Source organism: Emys orbicularis, chromosome 4, assembly GCF_028017835.1.
Source record: "Emys orbicularis isolate rEmyOrb1 chromosome 4, rEmyOrb1.hap1, whole genome shotgun sequence".
NCBI classification, from domain to species: domain Eukaryota; kingdom Metazoa; phylum Chordata; order Testudines; family Emydidae; genus Emys; species Emys orbicularis.
Genome location: NC_088686.1, coordinates 70,270,428 through 70,293,700, shown reverse-complemented (window position 1 = coordinate 70,293,700; position 23,273 = coordinate 70,270,428). Strand labels below are relative to the sequence as shown.

General features: G+C 43.1%; 1 protein-coding gene across 1 annotated transcript in view; it reads left to right on the top strand.

Annotated features, from left to right (window-relative positions):
- SLC39A9 (solute carrier family 39 member 9) overlaps window positions 1-20,248 on the top strand; it is a 31,128-nt gene extending 10,880 nt beyond the window's left edge. Inside the window, exons 3-7 of the mRNA XM_065403068.1 lie at window positions 2,313-2,504; window positions 5,184-5,252; window positions 7,748-7,833; window positions 14,076-14,210; window positions 18,739-20,248. Of these exons, the coding sequence (XP_065259140.1) occupies window positions 2,313-2,504; window positions 5,184-5,252; window positions 7,748-7,833; window positions 14,076-14,210; window positions 18,739-18,969 (713 nt within the window). The 3' untranslated portion in view covers window positions 18,970-20,248. The remainder of the gene's footprint in view (window positions 1-2,312; window positions 2,505-5,183; window positions 5,253-7,747; window positions 7,834-14,075; window positions 14,211-18,738) is intronic.
- The last annotated feature ends 3,025 nt before the right edge of the window (window positions 20,249-23,273 follow it).

The window sequence follows — 23,273 nt, the reverse complement described above, 5'->3', positions numbered from 1 at the left end:
CAAATAACATGTTTTCCATTACATCTTTTAAAATTCCAATGGAAAGTTTGCTTAATCAATACACTTTCCTCTGCAGTGTTGCAACACAAACTTTGCTACCTTGTGCTAGTATATAAGTACCAGAAAGTTAAACTTAGTCTGTTTTCCCTTAAAGCTGGTTTAAATTTTGTTTTTGGGTTATTGTTTGAAGGCCTTCTGGAAACAGTGCTTAGAAGGAAGATTGAAAGAAGAAAGGGTGTTTTAGTGGCATGCAAAATCAGGGAGACAGTTCCAAGCTTAGGGGACAGCATAAGAGAAGGCACAAAGACAAAAGTGAGAGACTCATACAAGAGTAGTGCCTGAGCAGTGCAAAAGGACCAGACGGAGATGTAGGAAGAGTGTAAAAAACAGCCATAAATTGGACAGTGTCCCTTTAATTGCAAATTAAATGATCTGTTCACAGAGTATAACTGAACATTTGCACATAGTGTTCCACTCCCTCCCCCTGAAGTGATCTGTTGAAAGGTCCATTTAATTCATAAAAAGAGTAGCAGTGAGACATCATTATATTTTGCTAGGGTTGTCCCAGATGTCTCTAACAGTGGCTGCTGTCCTCAAGAGGCCATTAGTGTTTAATTAAGCCAGAAGTCCTCATAATAGAAAACAATATTCAGTATTACTCAAGCGTTTGAACCAAAAAAAAAAAAAAACCCACCCCAGACTTACCCAGCAATTTCATCATCCACAGCTAACTGTTTCTTCAGGAGTCTGTAGAATGGCTTGCGTGCCACAGACACCTCTTTGTTCAAAGTCACCATGCCTACATTTTGTAGGGCATTGAAGCATTGCAAAATGCTTCATTTAAATTCATTTTAAAATAAATTCCCCCTAAGAGTTTTCATGAAAATATGGAGTCACCCCTCTGAATATACATTAATTATGTCTTCGGGGGGGAAAAAACCTTACAAAATAATTATAATAATGTTAAAAGAGACAAAGGTTGGGTCCAGCTCAATATCATACTTAGCACTTCTGTTGCACCTTTTCCTACGAGGATCTTGAAGTGCTTTACAAATACTAAGTAAACCTAGCAAACACTCTCATAAGTAGTAACCCTCTTTTGTGATGGAGGCAGCAAGTTCTGTCTAGAGGCTAGAATGGGGACTGGGAGTCAGGAATATATCTCAGGGCTTCTGACTCAGTCACTGATTTGGCAAGATAGCTGCACCTGTTTTGCTATCTGTAAAGTACTTTTTAGAGATTCAGGTGTGTACAGTATTTTTATAGATGAGTTAGCTGAGGCGCAAAGAGGTTAAATGACATGCCTGAGGTCACGTTGTAGTCAGGAACAAAACCCAGAACTTCCGACCCCCCCCCCCCCCCCCAACTTTGCTCAAACTAGTCACCATGCTTCCGTTATTGTTTTTTTTCCCTCCTAAACAACGAAAGGGCAGCTGAGATGACTGGGGTCATATTATCGAGAAACTGAAACAGCTTAATTTTTCTGAATATACTTGGGGCTTTTAAGTATGGTTAAATGCATGTTTTAGTAAAGTCTGACTTCCATACTTGGGGTTATACTATAACTTGAAATGTTGTGACGGGGTCCCCGGGGTGCAACCTGGATTGAGGGACCACTCAGCCCTTCAAACCCACCAACCTGGGCAGCTTCTCACACTGATGCTGAAGTCATGCTCTGGTAAGCACTGCACTTGCACGGACATCCACAGGTGGGGACACACTCAACTGTGTTACATGAATGATCTCCCAGCCACTCATGAACCATCAATAGGGAGGGTCCAGCCAATTCCCCTCAGCTCCCCAGCTTTGCACCCCAGAACTAAATTGTCTTGCACTGGTCAGAAGTCTGGCCAGTGTAAGTTCGTTAAGTAGTTTGCCACTCCCTCAATGTGGAATGGACTCACACTAGCCTTTTGTAAACTGAGCTGAGATTTCCCAAGCACTTCAACCAAAACACACTTTTTTTAGGTACAATATAAAACAGGTTTACTAACTACAGAAAGATAGATTTTAAGTAGGGCTGTCAAGCGATTAAAAAAATTTATCGCGCAATTAAAAAAATACAATTTAAATATGTTTGGATGTTTTCTACATTTTCAAATATACTGATTTCAATTACAACAGTAGTAGTGTTGGTCCCCAAAGTGGGATAAACTAGGACATTAAAAACAAAACAACAAAATCTAAATCTATTTTTCTTTCCTGCTTTATATTGTTAAGACCAGGTATGAAGAAAGCTTTCCGTCAAGGATTAGAAAATATTAGAACATCACCTTTGGGATCTTCCTAATCAACCTGTTTATCTGCTTTAGGGAAGCACCATCAGGCCAGTGAGACTCAAAATGTGATTGAATCTGAGAAAGCAGCCGAAATAACAGCTGAGCATGAGCATGGCCACGACCATTCAAAATTACACGCGTACATTGGTGTTTCCCTTGTCCTTGGTTTTGTCTTCATGCTTTTGGTGGACCAGATAGGCAGCTCCCACGTGCACTCTACAGATGGTAAGTAAAGCCTCTCCTGCCTTACTGGCACTTGCCTTGGAGCTAGTGCAGCAACCAGAATGAATTAACAAGGTGTATTTTCAGAATATGATTATTTATTATGTATTTTTAATACAGTAGTGCCCAGTCAGGATGAGGGCTCTATTTAGCTTGGTATTCTACAAACATAAAGGTAAGCATGGTCTGTTATGTGAAATAATAAAGCAGTGTTACTGTCAGTGCTGGAAGCCAGCATAATGTGAATATTTGCTTCATAATGCTCAAGTGTGTGGACTGTGCCATGCTGACAGAGAAAGTCTACTTAGAAATAATAGATGACCAACAGCATTGTGTGTTAAGGCTTTAAGCAGTGTTGGTTTTAATATATGACAAATAGAGTAGTCCACTGACATAGCAAAAATCCAAAACTGAAGAGCCAGAGCCTTAACTTCATTAGTTACTTTATTGTCTTGCTTAGAATTAAACATTTAAAAGAACAAAATATTGGCCTAGTTCAGGCTGTAAATTTTCATGGAAGAAAGGCCCCAGTCCTGCATTGTGATCTGCACAGATTGACTGTTGCAACCACATAGAGCCCTGTTGACTTCAGTGGACTTCACATGGACCACCAAGCATGATAAGGGCTATGGTGACTTTCACTGGTAATCTTCCTCAGTAGTTTCCCGGTAAGTGCATGCTGGTTTTCTGTGTACAGCAGAACAAAATGTAGGTAATCTTTCCTGAAAACTAAGCCAATAAATATTTATACTTTTAATGTGAAATTTCATTCCCCTGTAAAAACCTTTTGAATAAAATGTAGTTCAAAATACTGTTGAAATGACCATTCTATCATACTTCACTTACATCCTTATTTCTTGTCAGTGTTCAGCAATGTGCTTATGTTTAGATTTTGTTAATGTAAGTATTTTATATTCTTTATCACATTCTCTCGCTTTTCTGTCTTTCCCCTCCTCTACACATAGACTTCTCACCTTGATTGAAAGTCTTCCCCGCAGATGCTCATGTCTGTGTACTGACTCTGTTATCTTATTCGCTTAGCTTCTGAAATGGAGGCTTGGCAAATAGGTTAGCAAGAAACTCAGTAGAGCAACTTGTATTAAAATCCTTGTTTCTACATTTTACAACACCTTTTTTTTTCTCTTTCCTGGTTAGGAGAAAATGGGCTTCCTTGTATCTTTGACCTATTAAGATGCACAGACTCAAAAACTGAACAATATAGGGAACAATTTTTCTGAGCCTTTGGTTTATCTCCCACATGAAATATAACAGAGTAACTGCATGTGTTGCCGGAATAGTTAGGGATTTATAAAATGCCTTTTCCTGACTTGAACCTTGAACCAGTGGTATTAATTACCCATTAATGTTATCTCAGTTGACTGGATTTTCTATTCCCTTAAACTAGGATAGATATAGAGGTTAGAATGGGGTATAACCTTTAAATGTGATCATCTGTTTGGGTTTCGTGGATAGTCCAGAACTAAGGACATAGGTTTAAATTAAGAGGAATTAAATGACAGAAGAACTTGAAGGGGTGTTGTAGCCGTGTTGGTCCCAGGGCTTTAGAGAGACGGGTTAGATAATATCTTTTATTGGACCAACATCTGTTGGTGAAAGACAAGCTTTAGAAAACGTCTACTTTCACCAACCGAAGTTGGTCCAATAAAAGATATTACCTCATCCACTTTGTCTCTTGAACTTGAAGGGTGAGAGTTAACTTGAGAGTGTGAATAGATGGAATAAGCTTCCAGTTCAGGTAGCAGAGTCAAGTAGCAATATAGTTAAAGTTGTCTGACCACTTGAAATTTAAAGGATTAGATATTTTTATGTTTGTAACAGTAGTTGACAGCCCACTGGAAAAAAATTTCACTGATCAATTCCCCTTCTGTATAGGAGTGGTTTTTTTATTTCTCCAGAAGAAGTTAGTTTACAAATAGATGGTGAGATAAAAGTAGTTATCAAACAATTACAGACATGAATGGCCCATCGTCTGCCTTCAATCCTAAGCAGTTATGCATGATGTTCTCTTTCTACATTAAAGAGTATGGGAGGATTCTGCCATCTGCTTCAGTCCATATGATAGCATATAGAGTTCATAAACAGCTCACAAGGAGCCAGCAAGGAGTTGCCCATAGTCCAGTCACTGCCATAGCTGGCCCTTCCTATAAGCCCCAGCTCAGGGGGCATAGTGGGAGGGAGGAGGCCTGGATAGCACATGATAGTGTGGGCATTCTGTGCTGCATCAGACTGTGGAGTAGCCCAGAGGCAGCATTTGGGAGGCTGACGTAAATTAGAGCAACTCTTGGCTGCTCTTATTTAGTCTGGGAGATGCACTAGCCCTTGGAGTAGCCCAGAATCCTGAGTACAAAGGTGGCTTAAAGCTACCTTTCTGGGCTGAGCTGGGGAAGGTAAAGAATCTCAAACTATAGTTTAGTTTCAAAAAGATGAGGGAAGATGACTGTTGCATCCCCTTGTCAATGTTCCCTTAAATTCTGAAGGATAGTATATGATATCTTGACTAGTTTGCCTGGGAAACCTATGGTAATTGCTTAACTGTTTAAAAATGGGTCACAGCTGAGAAATTATGTCTCGGTGTTTGTAATATGTTTTCTTCCAGCATGATTCATATGTTTGTTGTTATCTTATATTGTCTAATGCTTAATTTCCTGATGATTATTTCAGACCCAGAAGCGGCAAGGTCAGGCAATTCCAAAATCACTACTACACTGGGACTAGTGGTCCATGCTGCAGGTAGGCTGAATAACTGTAAGATCTGTAAGGGGCAATCTTCTGTCACTGTCATTTTTCCTGTCTAACTTAAATAAACCTTTTGAATTTTAAATTGCAATAATTATTGTATAGTCACCAAAAAAAGCTTGCACTGTGGGGATTTTTTATGTATTTAGAAGCACATTTTCCATCTTTTCCTAAGTAAGCTAACTGAACATTGTTTAAAAATGGTTTGAAAAAATCCACACAGGGACTGGGATATATGTCTAGATATGATTCAGATGAAAAGGATTTAGGGAGGTTTTTAGAAATCTTAATCACAGTAAACCTGATTTTTAACTTTGTAGGAGAGAAACTACTCTAGATGCTAAGAAACAACATAGAGAATTTTTAAAATGTATAAATAGTTGGGGGGTAAGTGTTAGCAATGCAAAATAACACTTCATCCAAAATTTTTAAGGGGCAGGGGACACCAATTTGTCTATTATAACTGCAGCTGTAACAGTATTATAGTATGTTTGATCAGTCATTTAGGATCTGGTGAGTCCCCATTTGATGTATTTAGTAAATTACTTTTACTGTAAAATGAAGGCTATTTTGAAAGCCTTGGATTTTTTGCATCTTCTGTTTTTTTTTAAAAACAAAAGGAGAGTGATTGGCTTGATTAAATCCTAATATGAAAATAGTATTCTGCCTCCCGAAAATGTTCCTGGGAGTCTTAATTAGATACAATATTTTTCTTCGTTTCTTTTTCTGAAGACTTGTGGTGCATTGTTAACCATCTGCTGCTCCAACTCCAGTGGTGGCTGCTGATCAGTGATGGATGAAGCAATACATACAAATATTTGTTATGTTATACATGTGGGGTTGAAATCTTTGTAATGAATTATTTATTCATTTATTTGGATTTCAATAGTGCACAACGGGCTAGGCACTGTAAACACATTTAATAAAAAAGATACTTCTTGTTCCAGGGATTTTACCACTTAAATGCAAGTTAGATTTAGCAATTTGTTTATATTGAACCTTTGGCTGCCTCATCTTCAATCTGCCCCATCTTCAATCTGCCCACTAATCCGTCTCCGCTGGGACCACTTCTAAAATTCCAAACCTCTGAGAAACTTTCATAGAGGAGTCACTTTGGGGGGAGTGGGAAGAAAGGTGTAATTTTGTGGGGGGGAAATCCATATTTGGTGGAGGGGAATGACTTGCATGCAGGATGGGCAATATTCAGTGCTGGACCCATGACTGGTTCTAGGTCCAATATCTTGCAGGCCACTGGGGCTAGAAAATGGTGCATTTAACCACTGGAAATGTAGGTATGTTCTCATTCAACAAACACTCCTTGCCAATGAAATGGCAACACTTAATTCTACTCCTAGTAGATTGGAAGATATTGGTCATCATTATACATTTATATATAGAAAAGCTACTTAAGTAACTTTTAGAAGTTTCTAAAATGTATTGGTTAATACTTTCCCCCGGTCTTGCCAAGACCTTTACAGTTTGGATTCATGGTCTTAAGATAAGCCACTTTTACAGATGGGAGAGGGGAATGTTGTGAAAAATAGTATCAATTTTAAATTTCTCTAAAACTTCTTTAAAGCAGTTTTTCCTCTAAAAATATGTTCTATAAACAAAATATTTGTCTGTGTCATACAGTGTTAAGGTTTTGATTCACACTCATTTGGGATGATCTGTTTAACTCATTCATTTACTTTATTGTTTATATATAATTTGTGTAGCTCAAACTATCATGAAGTAATCCTCTACACTTCACTCTGTGTGTGTGTGTGTGTGTGTGTGTGTGTGTGTGTGTGTGTGTGTGTGTAATATAAATGCATACATATACACAAATGTTTTTGGATCTACCATGATAAAAGGCACTGTGTAAATGTACGTCATGAAACAGATTTTAACCAAAAAATGTTGTTTCATTAATGCATGTGTTTTATATAAAAAGAGAGAATTTTTTTATGAACAGCCAATTAACTGATTTGTATGTTTTTCTTTTGATTTTTTTCACAGTAAAACAATGTTTATGTAACATTTAGGCATTTCACAATTCCAAAAGTAATAACTAGAATTCTTTGTAAATTTGTAAAGATTAAAACTGATTTTCAGCTTTAAGTTTAGATACGAAACACATTCCATAACTTTTGAAATTAGTTACTAAATCTGTTCCCTGAATTATTCCAGTTTTATATTAGGACATACCAAAGACTGAGCAGACTCCGTGTGAAATCCTTGCGCTATTGAAGTCAGTGGCAAAACTCCCCTTGGCTTCACTAGGGCTAGGATTTTGCCCTCAAACCTCAGAGTGGCTCAGGAAAGGAAGGGGGAAGCAAGTCAGAGAGCAGCTGGGTCAGTATTAAGGGTTTTGTAAGTAAGGGAAATTATTTTTAAAGCAATATACAATTTTATATTGGTAGCCAATGGAAAAATAAGTAAACCTTGTGGTGTGTATGAATAATCAGTGAACTCTTATGCGCTCTTTTGGCTTTCTACCCATTAAGCTGATGGTGTTGCATTGGGTGCAGCAGCTTCCACTTCTCAGACCAGTGTCCAGTTAATAGTGTTTGTTGCAATTATGTTACACAAGGTAAGTCCAGATCATAAATTCATACTTTTTTTTTGTTTTTAAAGAAAAGTCAGTTTCTACTGCATGTAGGAGGAGTTAATTATTTGGGTTTCTTGCTTGAGTTAACCTCAGTATGTGGAGTTGCAGTGAAGTGATCAGGTGGTAATACAAAATAAGGGATTGGAGAACACAAGTATAATATTGGGTGGCTATGGGTATCAAAGGAAGCTATATCCAGTCAGTTTGGGTGGGGGAGGATGCATTTCAGCTGTTCATTGACAAACCCAACCCCCTGCTGCCCAAACTATCTGACTATGACCTACAAAAATGGGGGAGAGAGAGAAAGGAGAACAATATATTCACTGGAGGAAATGTAGCAGCCACAATGATGCAGCTGCGCTGCTGCAGCATGTCTGGTGAAGATGCTCTATGCTGACGGGAGAGTGCTCTCCTGTTGGCATAATTACTGCACCTCAAGGAGAGGCAGAAGCTAGGGTTACCATTTGTCCCCCCGCCCCCCTCCCTCCCCCCCATGCAGAGTGCGCGCGACTAACAGGGCAGCCGGCCGGATGGTGCCACTTACATGGGGCTCCGACAGCCAGAGAGAGCCCCTCCTCCTCCCCCCTGCAGCAGAGATCACTCCCTCCCTCCCTCCCTGCATTCGCAGATCGACTCCGGCAGTCTGGAGCTCCTCCTCCCCTGCCAGCCAGCCTGCCGGGACGAAGGGCTCAGGCCGTTAATGAGCAAGCTCACAGAGACATTAGGCGAAGGCCAACAACAAGGGGGCCAGGGGGTCGGAGAAGGGGCAGGGAGGTTTTGGATAGGGCAGTCAAGAGACGGGGGCGGGGGGGCGGGAGTTCGGGGAGGGGGCTTTCTGGGGGAGGGTGTGGATAAGGATTTGGGCAGTCAGGGTACAGGTAGGGGGTAGGGTCCTGGGGGGCAGTTGGGGGGGGTCTTAGGAGGGGGCAGTTAGGGGATAAGGAACAGGGAGGCTTAGGTAGGGGGTGGGGTTCTGGAGGGCAGTTAGGAGCAGGGGTCCCAGGAGGGGGCAGTCAGGGGACAAGGAGCGAGGGGGGGGGTTGGGAGTTCTGGGGGGGGCTGTCAGGGGGCAGGAGTGGGGAGAGGGATCGGAGCAGTCAATGGGACAGGGAGCAGAGGGGTTTAGATGGGTCAGGAGTTCTGGGGGGGCTGTCAGGGGGTGGGGAGTGGTTGGATGGGGCGTGGGAGTCCCAGGGGTCTGTCTGGGGGTGTGGGTGTGGATAAGGGTTGGAGCAGTCAGGGTACAGGTAGGGGGTAGGGTCCTAGGGGGCCAGTTAGGATGGGGGGAGGGTCTCAGGAGGGGGCAGTCAGGGGACAAGAGGCAGGGAGGCTTAGGTAGGGGGTGGAGTCCTGGGGGGCAGTTAGGGGCAGGGGTCCCAGGAGGGGGCAGTCAGGGGACAAGGAGCGGGGGGGAGGGTTGGGGGTTCTGAGGGGGGCGGGAAGTGGGAGGGGCAGGGGTGGGGCTAGGTCAGGACGGGGGCGGGGCTAGGGCGGGGCTCCTCCCGTCCTCTTTTTTGCTTGCTGAAATATGGTAACCCTACAGAAGCTATGTCAGCGTCTCCCGCCAACATAGTGCAGTGTGGACACTGCTTTAAGTCAATGTAACTTGCATGGCTTTTTCACACTCCTGAGCGACGTAAATTACATTGACTTAAGCGGTAGTGTAGACCAGCCCCTAGGGATACTTGAAGAAGCCCTGGGGATATGGCAAGGGGTACTTATGTATGTTATGTTAAAGTACGGAAAACTGTTTCCTCCTGCTAGGATTCATTTCTATCTGTATGTGTGGTTCTCAGCACTATGGGAACAATATATACATTACTCCTGGGGAAATTCTGTACCAAAAAATAAAAAATTCTGTGCACAATATTTTAAAATGCTGCACATTTTATTTGTCAAAATATCATAATATTATCATACTATTTTCAATTATTTTGGTAATTTATTTCATAATACCTGTCAGCAAGTGTGTCTGTAACAATACAGACAACAAAAAAGATCCAGAAAATGTTTTTTGACAAATAGATTCCTTACTAGGTGTATTAGCACATCTATATGGCTCCACAGAACAGACAGCAATAATATTTCCATGTATGTCAAGCACAGAAGACTTTAAGGGTATGTCCACACAGCAAAGAAAAACCCACGGCTGGCCCATGCCAGCCAACTCAGGCTCACGGAGCTCAGGTTTGGGGGCTGTTTAATTGCTGTGCAGACTTCTGGGCTCGGACTAGAGCCAGAGCTCTGGGACCCTTCCATTGGGTTGCCAGGTGTCTGGTTTTCGACCAGAACACCCGCTCGAAAAGGGACCCTGGCAGCTTCGGTCAGCACCGCTGACCAGGCCGTTAAAAGTCTGGTTGGTGGTGCAGCAGGGCAGGCAGGCTCTCTGTCTGGCTCCCAGCAAGAGGCTGGCATGTCAGTCCAGCTCCTAGGCGAAGGGGCGGCCACGGGGGCTCCGCGTGCAGCCCCCACCGTGAGCGCCAGCTCTGCAGCTCCCATTGGCCAGGAACTGCAGCCAATGGGAGGTGCAGGGGCGGTGCCTACGGGCAGGGGCAGCACGCGGAGCCCCCTGGCCCCTCCACCTAGGAGCTGGAGGGACATGCTGGCCACTTCCTGGGAGCCACCTGAGGTCAGTGCCGCCCAGAGCCTGCATGCTAAAACCTCTCCTGCATTCCGAACCCCTTGGCCCCAGCCTGGAGCCCCCTCCCACACCCAAACTCCCTCTCGGAGCCCGCACCCCATCTTCCTGCTCCAGCCCGGAGCCCCCTCCCGCACACTGAACCCCTCATTTCTTGCCTCACCCAGGAGCCCATACCCCCTCCCACACTTCAACTCCCTGCCTCAGCCCGGAGCCCCCTCCCACACTCCAGATCCCTCATCCCTGGCCCCATCCCAGAGCCTGCACCCCCAGCCGGAGCCCTCACCACCCCAGCCTGGTGAAAATGAGTGAGTGAGCGAGGGTGGGGGAGAGCAAGCGACGGGGGGGGGGGAGAGGGGATAGAGTGAGTGGGGGCGTGACCTCAGAGAAGGGGCAGGGCCTTGGGGCAGGGAGCGGGGCAATTAGAAAGTTGGCAACCCTACCCTCCCACCCTGCAGGGTCCTAGAGCCCGGGCTCCAGCCCCAGCCCAGAAGTCTACACAGCAATGAAACAGCTCCACCACGCCCAAGACCTGTGAGCCCAAGTTGGTTGGCATGGACCAGCTGCGGGTTTTTCTTTGCTGTGTAAACATATCCTAAAGGGCAGTACATCCTTAGGAGTGAAGTTAGGCCATGATTTGGCACAGCACTTAAATATGTCCATAAAGTTCAGCGCCTGAGTATCCCCAGTGAAACTAATGCTTTGCCAGATTGGGGCCTTAGTGAGTGGCATGGTTAAGTAGTACTCAGCATGTCACCATATAGTCACTGGACTAGAATTGAAATTGTTGCAGACAATAGATTAGAAGGGCAATGGGTGTGAAGGCTCCAGCATTGCAGTGGCGAGCGCAGGCTACTGGCTACATGGAGCTGGGGGATCCTGCTGCCCCCACCTCCTCCCCGGGACACGGATGCAGTGGTAAGGCTGCACTCCACCCTGACACAGCAAAAGGGCTGGGCCTGCCGCAGAAACACCATGCAGCACTGCCCCTCCATGCCGGCACACCGTGATAGTGAGCGAGAGGGACAGAGTCTCACTCGCACACATGCCCAGCGCAGCTGCCTGATCCGGGTGTGGGGGGAAGCAGGCTCTGTCCGGCAGGATCTAAGTGTGGAAGGGCTTAGTGTGGGGGGGATATAGGTGAGAGGGTTCTGTGTGGGACAGTCCGGGTGCAGGCAGCTCAGTGGGGGATCCAGGTGTGTGGAGGATCTGGAATCACAGGGACTCCTTGGGGGGATTCCTGGTGCAGGGGGAATTGGACTCTGCGGGGTGTCCAGGTGAAGGTGGTTGGGGCTCAGTAGGGGGGGTCTGGGTGTCGTGGGGATAGGGCTCGGCCGGGAGGTCTGGGTGCAGGGTGGGGGTCCAGGTGTAGCTGGTTGGGGCTTAGTGGGGTGGGGGTCTGGGTGCTGGGGACTTGGCAGGATGGTTCAGGTGCAGGGGGGGGTGGGGCTTGAGTGCAGGTTGCTCAGGGGTGGTGTAGGTGCAGGCGTGGGGGTCAGGATGCAGAGGGGTGGGGGGGCATCTGGGGTTGAGTGGATGGGGGCAACTATCTGTATAGTGATCCCTCCCCCTCCATGGCTGGGGAGCCATGGGGGCAGGAAGCGCATGTGTATGTGTGTGTGTAGCCGTCTGCAGCTTGGGGCGGTTCCTAGGAGTGGGCTGACCCATCCCCAGCCACTCCATGCAGGGGAAGAGGAAATCCTTTCATGTCCCCCCCGCAGCCTAGCCGGGACTAGCAACTGGAGCCCAGCACAGGGTAGGAGCCACCGGCCAGGGCATCCCCCGCTCTGCCCATTTCCGGCTCTGGGCACACCATGATAGCGAACAAGAGGGACAGAGTCTTGCATGCACGCCCAGCCTCGCCCCCCAAGGCATTGATTTATGTCTCCCCCGGCTGTTCCTGATGCCCAAATCAGACGCACCTGCTCGGGACTGCTGCCTGGAAGGGGCGCGTGAATCAATTATTCTGCGGGGGACATTAATTCTGTGCAGTATTCTCCCAGGAGTAAAGTATTAAGAGGTCTGCAGTCATTTTTCATCATTACAGGGTAACGCTGAGGTTGATAGGGTTACAGCATCGCAGACATCTGAAGCAAAATTGAATTGAGTTCCTTACACTGTAATAAGTGTTTTGATATGTCTTCTGCAATAAAGAAGAAACACCAAACTCCAAAGTTGGGGCAATAGCCTTTCAATTTCCCATTAATACTAAATTAAACATGTATTTGTTCAGACCTTATTTGTACATGGTATGGAAAAGATTTATTGGATCTAGTTTTCAAATACCTCAAGCACACAGTTGCACACCTAATTTGTATGTGCAGTTATTGCAACCTACTGCCATTCAAAGTAATTAGTCATGCAGTTTGTTCAGACCTTTTGCCTGTGTAGATGCATGCCTAAAGTGTTTGAAAAATCAGGTCTGCTGTGTTTTCACTTGTATAATAAGTGATATACATGGTAACCATGTTCTGGGATGACAACATTGAGGCCAAAGGCCACGGTGTTTTATAGGTCAGGATCTGGTTATTACCAAGTAAAGGGGAAGCGAACACTTATTATTCTAACATTTTAAATTATTATTAACAATATTTTAAAAGTGTACAGTAAATATTTTTTAAATGAAAGAAGAAAACTTTTTTAAAAGTGGGTTGTCAATGAGATGCTGAAAGAATTTTTTTTTAAAATTGAATTTTTTTCTCTTCCTTATCCCTTCCACAATTACTGCTACTTTTCCCCCTACATATCTTCTTTCCCCACCTGTATTTCCCTTCCTAAAGATCAGCAAGCTTCTCCTGCAGGCAGGCAGCTGCAATATATTTTAATTTACATTGTGTTTCAAAACTAAATTGGGAAGGGAAGATTGGGATTGTCCCTATGTAACCACGAATCTGATAGTTCTTGTGGCATGTACGGAAGGGACTGGATTGATGGGAGAGGGGAAGAAGTGTCTGGTCTTGCTTCCACTGAGGTCAGTAGCAAAGCTCTCATTGATTTTAGTTGGATCAGAATTGGGCCTGAAGGAGGGAAATAAATCAAAAAGATTGTTAATCTTTTACTGACAGTTTGACAGCCCCTTTTTCTTTGTTTTGATGGCATTTTTTCTTCTTTCATGTAAATGCTGGAATTTTTCCTCCCTTAGTTGAAGAAAAGTCACTTAGGAGGCATATTTGTTTCTTGCAGGTAGCCTAAAAATTCTGATTACAAAAGTTGATCAGAACAAATTTTGATTACCAAAGCGAGTCAGAACAAAAGGGTTATAGTTACCAATCAAATCAGTACAGTAATGAAAATCCTGGCATTCAATAATAGTACGTGGATTCATATGCTGTATTGTTATTATGAAATAACCATCCAGTGATTATGGAAATAAGATAACCAGAACCAAAAAGAATGCAGAGAGTGGCATAACTGTTCTAGGTCAGTAACTGTAGAGCATCCCTGCACTCTGGTTGGGAATATTCCACTTCAATATAGTTAGTAGGAATAATACATATTTACCACAACTTTTTTTTGTCTTTGGACATCTTAAATTACAGGGAATCCTAGCCAAGCTGATATTGCACTGACTATTGTTCTTTTACAGGCACCAGCTGCCTTTGGCCTGGTTTCCTTTCTAATGCATGCTGGGCTGGAACGGAATCGAATCAGAAAGCACTTGCTGGTCTTTGCATTGGCAGCACCTGTTTTGTCAATGGTGACATACTTAGGGCTAAGCAAGGTAAATGTTTGGGATTTAATTTTGCTGGGAGCTTAGCAATTGGGCTTGAGGGGCATGGAACTCCTTACTGGGCTTGTAGAACTCCAAACTGCTTCACCCACCGCCAATACATTTTTCCATACTATCCGCTGTAGCTGGGACTTTCCCGCCATGTAGTTGCAAGTTTATGAACAAAATTCTCAAAAAAGGAAGCTTCTGTTTGTTTTAACTAAACAAATAATACTTTCCCACAATTCTGTGGCAGTTGAATCTGCCAGACAATTGTGCTGGGGAATCTAAGCTTTCATTTTAAGAAGCTAAGTTGCCCTGTAAGTTTCACTTTAAGAAACTAACCTGACAAATATAAATGGATGCTTTGTTGACCTCCTGAGTCTGCAAGCTGAAACAGTAGCTCTGACATGTGGGGATGTCTCCGTTCTCCTTGAAGGGGTTTTACCTCGGAAACATGATGATAATTTAAATCTTAACATTAAGGGTTACAGTGCTGATAATTTTAGTGGAAATATTTAGTTGTTGTGCGTATCCATCCGTACTGGATTCAGTGGAAGATATTGGGGCAGTGGTGTGGCTATCACTGTCAAGGGGTCGGGAGTTCAAGCCCCAGCTCCTTGAGGGACAAACTGTTACCTCAGTCTTTAGGAAGAGGGAAAGAAGAGATGCATCCCCTCCTTGGTGCCCAAAGGCTCAAACAGTTCCTGGGAGCTCAAACTCAAGTCCTCTCCCTTTCCTTCTGCGGTGACAAAAGCCCCAAATGCTGCCCAAAGCTTCCAGCTTTCCCCCTTGACAACTTCTTATATTGTCAGTACAAAATCTGCAGCACATCAAAACTTTAGGTGAAGCATACAATATACAGTATTTAATATTAAAATATAATATCACAAGGGACACTGTACTTCTAGTAAGATTTTAAAAAAAATATCTCAGGTTTTGAACACGCACTGTAAATGTTGCAGCATTATCAAGTATCACTTAATTCAGCATTGGCGTGCCATTCAAAGTAAAGGCCTTGCTGCAGAACTTGGGACCAGATCATGAGAGAATCCCTGGGACTTTGCTATTGCTTCACATTTACATGGTGCTTTTCATCCAAGACAATCCATGTCCTTTAAAAACATAAGTCATTAAATCTCACAACTGTCCTGTAAATCAAGCATAGGAAAACAGGCTGAGTTGCTAGTAAAGCCAGGAACAGGAAAACTAGGAATCACAACTCCCAAGTGCACTGGTACGACCATTAGACAACTTGCCCACCCTCAAGGTTTGGATTCTTGACTATAGCAGTCCAAACATTCAAAGTGATCTGTACCTAAACATTTCTAAAAACATTTCATATTTATTTACATAAGAAAATCCTGATTGTAGAGTTGTGTATATGCAGGATGTACTGTGTGTGTAGTGTGAACTCTGATTGAGACAGACCAGATGTTCCTTTGAAAAATCAAAAGGTTTTCCAAGAAAACAGACTTAAATTAAATTAATGGAGATTTCCTATCTCCTAGAACTGGAAGGGACCTTGAAAGGTCATCGAGTCCAGCCCCCTGCCTTCACTAGCAGGACCAAGTACTGATTTTTGCCCCAGATCCCCAAGTGGCCCCCTCAAGGATTGAACTCACAACCCTGGGTTTAGCAGGCCAATGCTCAAACCGCTGAGCTATCCGTCCCCCTCCTTGCAACACCAACAATAAATGCAACAATAAATGATGCACTGTTAGTGATCATACATCCTCCCCTAGGAAAACCTCAACATCTGCCTAGAATGAACACCAAATAAGATACTCATTAGGCTAAGCCTCATTTGTTCATCTTAACTAGTTTGTAGTAAATATATTTAAATGTACTAGTGCAGCGGCTCTCAACCTTTCCAGACGACTGTACTCCTTTCAGGAGTCTGATTTATCTTGTGTACCCCCAAGTATCATCTCACTTACTTGCTTACAAAATCAGACATAAAAATACAAAACTGTCACAGCACACTATTACTGAAAAAAGTGTACTTATTTTTACAATAATTTAAAATAAATCAATTAGAATATAAACTGAAGCTTTCAGTGTATAGTATATAGAGCAGTATAAACAAGTCATTGTATGAAATTTTAGTTTGTTGTGACTTTGCTGGTGTTTTTTATGTAGCCCGTTTAAACTAGGCAAATACCTAGATTAGTTGATTTTCCCCCCGGAAGACCTCTGTGTACCCCCAGGGGTGCGCCTACCCCTGGTTGAGAACCACTGCACTAGTGTACACATGTGTGACACAGTCTTTATATAAGTGCCTGTTAACTTATCTATAGAGGGTTGGATGTGGGAGGCTGTATTGTACTGTGTTAGTGTATTGTATTTGTCTTCAGAGATCTGTCACCAAGCCCAGCCTAAAATATAGCTCAATATGCAGGGCCTAAGTGGAGACTCAAAATGCACCAAGTGTAGAACCTTCTGCAAAGTTCTTAGCGCTATAGATATTTCAGAACTTCCATCCTCCAGTTGTTCAGTATAGTTGATATAATGACCTAAGAAACTGGCCTAATACAGAGCCTGACATTTCTTGCAGTGAGTAAAAAGGTAAAGACTGTGCAATTTGGAATTGAAGTCTCTGTTGAAGAGATGTGAAGGAAACACTTGGTGATCCAATCTCTGGCTAAAATAGAAGGGTTAGGATGCATAAATCTGTTCCCTAATCCAGTGTTAAAATTGTAATGAGAACTAATCAGAAATCAAGGGATAAAAATGGTAGTGCTATCCGTATGTGAGATGTGAAAGGAGACTGTCATGTTCTGTGCATACCACAAAGTGACACGTCTATTTAGGATGATATGCTGTTTCTCACCAAGATTTTTTTCCTAAGCGTTTGGTATATTTTTCTGTCATGTCATGCCTAGGTGATTTCATATTCAGGTCCATTCAGAACATTGTGGCATGCCTTCTTGCCTGTATGTGTGCCATCGCATCATCTCTAATTCTGAAAGGTCTCCACTTGTTCCCCTTCCACTACAGTTTTCGTTCTCCTCATGTTCAAGGGCTCCTTCACTTTTCAATCTTTGCTCTGTCAGTTTTGATCATCCCTCCTGTGTCAGGTGCTGAATTTTATACTCTCTCTCTAAAATAGCCTTTTTGCCTTATTGATTTCCCATCTATCTTTGTAAAAAGCACAGCTTAAAACCCACCTCATCTAGGTTGTCTACAAACAGTGAGCTGTCAACCAGGTCATTGCACATGTGCTTATCACACCTGTCCCAATCTGAATGTTCCTATCTACTGTCACCTTTCTGTAACAAATCCACTGCTGTAAGTGCTGTAGGTTGCATAGATGATGCGCTATGAAGTTGTAGAAAAGGATTCTAGAAAAAAGGACAGGGAGAGACTTTGAGTAAATAGCCTGGGAGAGAGACACTAGAAAGGAACCATGCTAGCGACAACACCATTTACACAGTAGATGGTGAGAGGTTTGATGGGTTTGTTAATAAAAAACACCAGTGAGGGATTTTTGTTGATGGGTCATTGGTTTTAGGCAGGCTAAGAGCTGAGTTTTGAGCAACATTTTAGAAGAATGGGGAATTGGGGAGGCAGAAATAATTATGGAGCTAGTGCAGTTGCAGATGCAAAAAATCAACCTCTACTTGGACAACGTTGACTTCCTCTCCTATGTCAGAGGGATAGGTTGAGACTATACCAGGAAATAAGATCACAGAGATAAATGGGAACTTGACCAAAGAAGGACCTTAAAAATGAATGGACAGATTTTGCATTTTATTCCCTATGGTTATGTGTAGTGTGATCCTAATCATGGTGTGGCAGAACCTCTTCTATAAATGGAGAGACATACTGAAATAAAATGAATAGAAGGATTCTTGATCATTCTTAACATGTTAGATACATCCCAGGTTTGTAATAATTTTGTATAGAACCCCTGGAACATGCACAGTGCTCGCTGTGCTTACAATGTAAATACAGCTGGGTGGGCATCTATGACCTGAAATCTGATCTCATTGAAATGAGTAGCAAAACTCACATTGACCCAGTGGGAAGAGAACCAGGCCTTTAAAGACTTGAGGTCATCTTGAAATCTAGTCATTTAAAAACAAACAAACAAAAAATTAACTTCACTGTGTGTGCGCCAAATTTTGTGGGTTTACAATTTAATTTTCCTATTTTAAGAAGTATATTTTGCTCCTCTGTTGCTGTGTGAAAGACTCACACAAACGGGGTAACTGACTATACATGAGAAACAGTTCAGTTTACTATACACACAGTACTGCCAAATGCACAAAGTAAACTGGAAAAAAGATATTTAATTCCTCTAATCTTATAATGTCAGATGCTACTTGAAAGTATAAGTCGTTAAAACATTTTCACACAAGTGTGGTATCTTTTTTTTTTTTTTTTTTTTTTTTTTTAAAGATTGTCACTTTGAAAGAATGATTGTTGACCAAATCATAATAAAGCTGGAATGTTAAGGGGTTTTTATTTATTTGTTGAATCTGTTGTAGTTTGGATTCATTTTCACTCTTCCCCCCCTCCTTTTTCTCTTCCACAGAGCAGCAAAGAAGCCCTTTCAGAAGTCAACGCCACTGGAGTTGCCATGCTTTTCTCTGCAGGGACTTTCCTTTATGTTGCCACAGTGCACGTCCTCCCAGAGGTGGGAGGAATGGGGCATAGCCACAAACCTGAATCAACAGGTGGGAAAGGACTCAGCCGCCTGGAGGTGGCAGCCCTGGTCCTTGGCTGCCTTATTCCTCTAGTTTTGTCCATTGGGCACCAGCACTAAAGGTTCAAAGTCACTGTTCTTCTCCTTGATCTGGTGTGAGCAGTAAATGTCAGCTGCTCTTTTCATCGTTGTCTCTCTTACCCCATCATCCACCCCATCTGCGCTGTGGAGTTCAGAGGGAAGCTTGATTCCAACGTGAAGAATTCTGGAAAAGCTTTTAGTGTAGCAAAATGTACTTTGGCAGCCGGACATAAATTCTGTGTAATTTTCTTTTCTGAAGACATTTGATATTTTAATTTTGATTTCTGGCCCCTATTCTCAGGGAAGATGGACTCTGAATTTTAAGAAAGGTGAGTGGGGAAGAATTTAATGGCTCATCATGAAATTGCAATCACCAAAGTATTCTGCAACTCAGCGTTCACAGCTGAGAATAAAACAATGGATGGATGCCTTTTAATATGTGGAAATCTTCTTACCAGTAGAATAGGGGAACCTCCCCTACAATTTTTTAATGTTGTCCTGACATATGTGACTGATCCATGTAATATCAATGCCATAAACCTTGCTGTAAAGATGCAGTACTCAAAATTCTGGTTAATGCACTTGTTGCAAAAGACAAGAACTGTGGATTGGAAGAAACATTATTGGACAAAGATTAGAGGAAGTCTAGGATGTCAGAATTCAGCTAGTTAAGTAAGTGGAGATGACTTTTGCATTGCATTCCCTGGATTAACACAAAGGAAACAAGAAAGTCCTAGAAACAAGGAAATATTCTGTTTTTACTTGGTTTATGCAATGGCTTGTTACATTATTTAACAAAAAACAGAAACAAAGCACACATTGGAAGCAGATCTCCCATCATGTCCGTAAAGAGTAGCAACCAAAACTGTAGAGGCAGTTAGGAATCTGGCACCAGGGCTGCACTGCTACTATCCTTGAGAGACAAATACACAGTGTCTTTTTAAATCAAACTGTTCAGGGCTCTGAGTGGAGATCTGATGGAAATGGATTTTGAGGGACCAGAGAACTATACTAGCTCATTTACAAAGGGCTGAAACTAGTGGTTAGTTTTTTTTCTTTCATTAAATAAAAAATATTAAGGTTAACAAAACAAGATCTCTGGTTAAATCCTCATACTCTGTGCATATTGGCAGGTGCACAGTGTGTCTAAACTAGTTAACTGCTCTGCTAAATCTTCATACCAACAAGCAAGAAGCATTTTGTTTTTGTTGAGAACCTATTAAAATCGTACCTTTCTCCTTTGGGAATTTTGCAATCCATCATCTCTTGATTATGGTTGGTTGTAGTGATGCTCTTCTGGGACTCAGTGCCATTGCAGCTGGATGATAAAAGATTCTCTCCTTATCAAGACATGCCTTCTCTTGTCAGGCAGCGTTTTTGTTTAATTATGCAAGAAGTGGTACATTTTAATAACTGTAGTGCATACAAATTCAGAACAGTTGACATGTACAGATTGAAAACACAACTCTTGTTTTACAAAAATTGCTTTTATGCTGCATCCATTTTAAGCCCTAGTCTGAATCTATCTGCACTTCTTGTATATAATATTGCCAAAATGTTGTTTTTGTTTAGTCATTTTCATTGTTTGAAACAAATCTTCAAAGCTTGAAATCACTGCCTTCTCAAGGAACTTATTGTCTCCTTGTGAAAGAGAGAGCCTCCTTCTTCCCTCGCCATCTGTTTCTTATGGTACACAGGCCATCATGGCTGTGACTTCTTTACTTCATTACATCCTCATTATCTTCTAGCTCAGCAGTGGGTATCAGCATGGCTCTTGGAACAGGATTTGTTAGTTTAATTAGTGATCACTCTGTTCAGTGGCTTTGTAGCAGCACAAAAACAGTAATCCACTATCAGATTTTAACAGTGGTGACTGCTTTTTTGTTTTTTACCGTTAGAAAGGTGGATTTGAAAATCAATGCAGAAGTATTAGAATGTAGAAGACCTTCCCACAAGACTAATTATTTTAAGGTAGATAAAATATTAGACCTAAACCATGGTACATGAAACTAGGCCTTTAAAAAGCTGTTGTGTTCTGAAAAGCAATAGCAAAAATAGCACCACCTAACTGACTAGATCTATTCCCTCTATGTATTTAGTCATGCCTAGTTTCTCAAGAGACAAATACAAATCTACTTTTATACCGTTAACTCTGAAAAACAAACACAGCTCAACTAGAGAGCTGGATTCTGTTCTCTGTGTACCACCACAGTTATGGAACTGTTTGCAACGGACAAACCTGTGTAAATCCACTGAAGGCAGTGATGGTGCACAAGTGTCACTGAGGGCATAATTGAGCTTGTAGAACCTTTTTGACAAGTGGTGGTGACAGGCAACATATAATGTACAAAGAATCCTGCTCTTAGACCTCTTGGTAAATTTGCAGGGCTGGCAGTTATGAAAAAACACCAATTCTATTTGTAAACTGAGCAAATCTGATCTGTAGTCATTGGCTGAAAATGGAACCTCCCTGGTGACACTTCTGCAGTTACATTTTGGGGTAGAAGCACACTTTAAGTTTACTTCCATTTTTCCCCAGCACGTGCTTATGGTTATCTTTCAACATCTGTGGTTCAGCTTCAGCCATCATTTCATGTCAAGTCACTGTAATGGTCAGAAACCTATACATCCACTTTTACCGTCCCATTTACCATCTTTTCCTGCCAGGCTGCAATATTCAGCCAGAACCTTTCTCTATGGACCATTGCTTATTGAGGAGGAGACATTTGACCAAATCTCTCTCCCCTGCTGACCTAGATTCTGGCAGGTTTACCATAGTGATAATCATCTTCCTGTTGGCATTGCTAAGAGGGTTTTGTCAGACTTCTTGCCATGGGCACGTCATACGATCAAGTCTCCAACTTCTGGGGCAATTGCCAGTGATGATAATGCTTGGTTTAGTATTGTACAAACTAAGCTTGAGAGGCCAGAGCATTAAGCATTATTGGCCAAGATATAATAGTGCAAGAATCAGAAAAGGGTTCACAAATTAAAATGTCTACAAACAAAATGGGGACAGAAGGCCCAGTAATGTGCAATTTTCACTTTGCAGTTTGACTAAGTGGCATAAGATTTATGTTTTTTCCTGTCCACTTAGAACTAGTTTTGTTTTTTTGGCTGCCTTAATGATGTATATCTGTTGAACTGTTGTTTAAACTTATATGGCTGAGACTGCCGCAGTTAACAAGGGAATTGGGGGTTATCAGAGAGATGCATAGCAGAATGTAAAGTTTACATTCTTCTACATTCACAACGAAAGTTTTCAGTGCTTGTTCATGTCCATTCCAATCAGGCGTATAATGGCCACGGGGGTTGTAATGAGCCACAGGCAATGCCGGTACCGCTGGCAGCAGCCACTGCCACAGAAGCACCAGCACTGCTGTTGCCCCTTACAGCTCTAGCACCAACCCTCCTGTCAGTGGTACCGCCGATGGCTACAGCTTCAATTCCACCGGCGTCGACGATATCGGCACTGCCGGAACCAGCAACTTCAGAACCTGCCTCGGCACTGATATTTCCGCCTCCAGCGGGCCCGGCACCGCATGCTGTGGAATACTGCGTGTCGCGAGACCCACGGGGCGCTGAAGGGAGTGAGCAGGGTCTGCTGCCAGGCCTTTCCTCATCCTCTCTGGATGAAGCGGTGGCAGGGACGTAGACGACCCCAGCTCTGGAAGATAACAGGGCACTCCAGCAGCTCTTAAGCCATGCTGCCCAGAACCTGGGCCTACAGGCGGAGGCGGTGGTGGAGGAATCAGACCTTGTTGTTGAAGCGGGGGTCTGCCACAGGGTTTTGGTCGTCTCTACAATCGTCTTTATTAAAGGCAAGGCAACACAAGATGGACCGGGGGGTGCAAGGATGTCGGGCTTGCTGGAGGTGGAAATATTGGTGCCGAGGCAGGTGCTGAAGTTGCTGGTTCCGGCGGTGCCAATATCGTCGACTCCAGTGGAATCGAAGCTGTAGTTGTCGGCGGTGCTGCTAACAGGAGGGTCGGTGCCGGAGCTGTAGGGAGCAACGGCAGTGCCGGCGCTTCTGTCGGCGGTGCCACTGCCGGCGGTGCCTTCAGCTCATTACAACCCCCGTGACCATTGTACACCTGATTGGAATAGATATGAACAACACATCTCAAAGAACAACAGTTACGAGAAGATGAGTAACCGTTTTTTGCCTCAAGTGACCAAATCTATCCTAATTGTAATTCCCCATAGCAGATTATTTTCTTTCAACATAAGATTTCAGTTAAATACGAGTTCGGGTGAAAACATCTCTGATCATACCTCTATCCTCCCTCTTTATCTGCCACAATAAAATCAATTATCACATGTAGTCAGGGCCATCTCTTGTC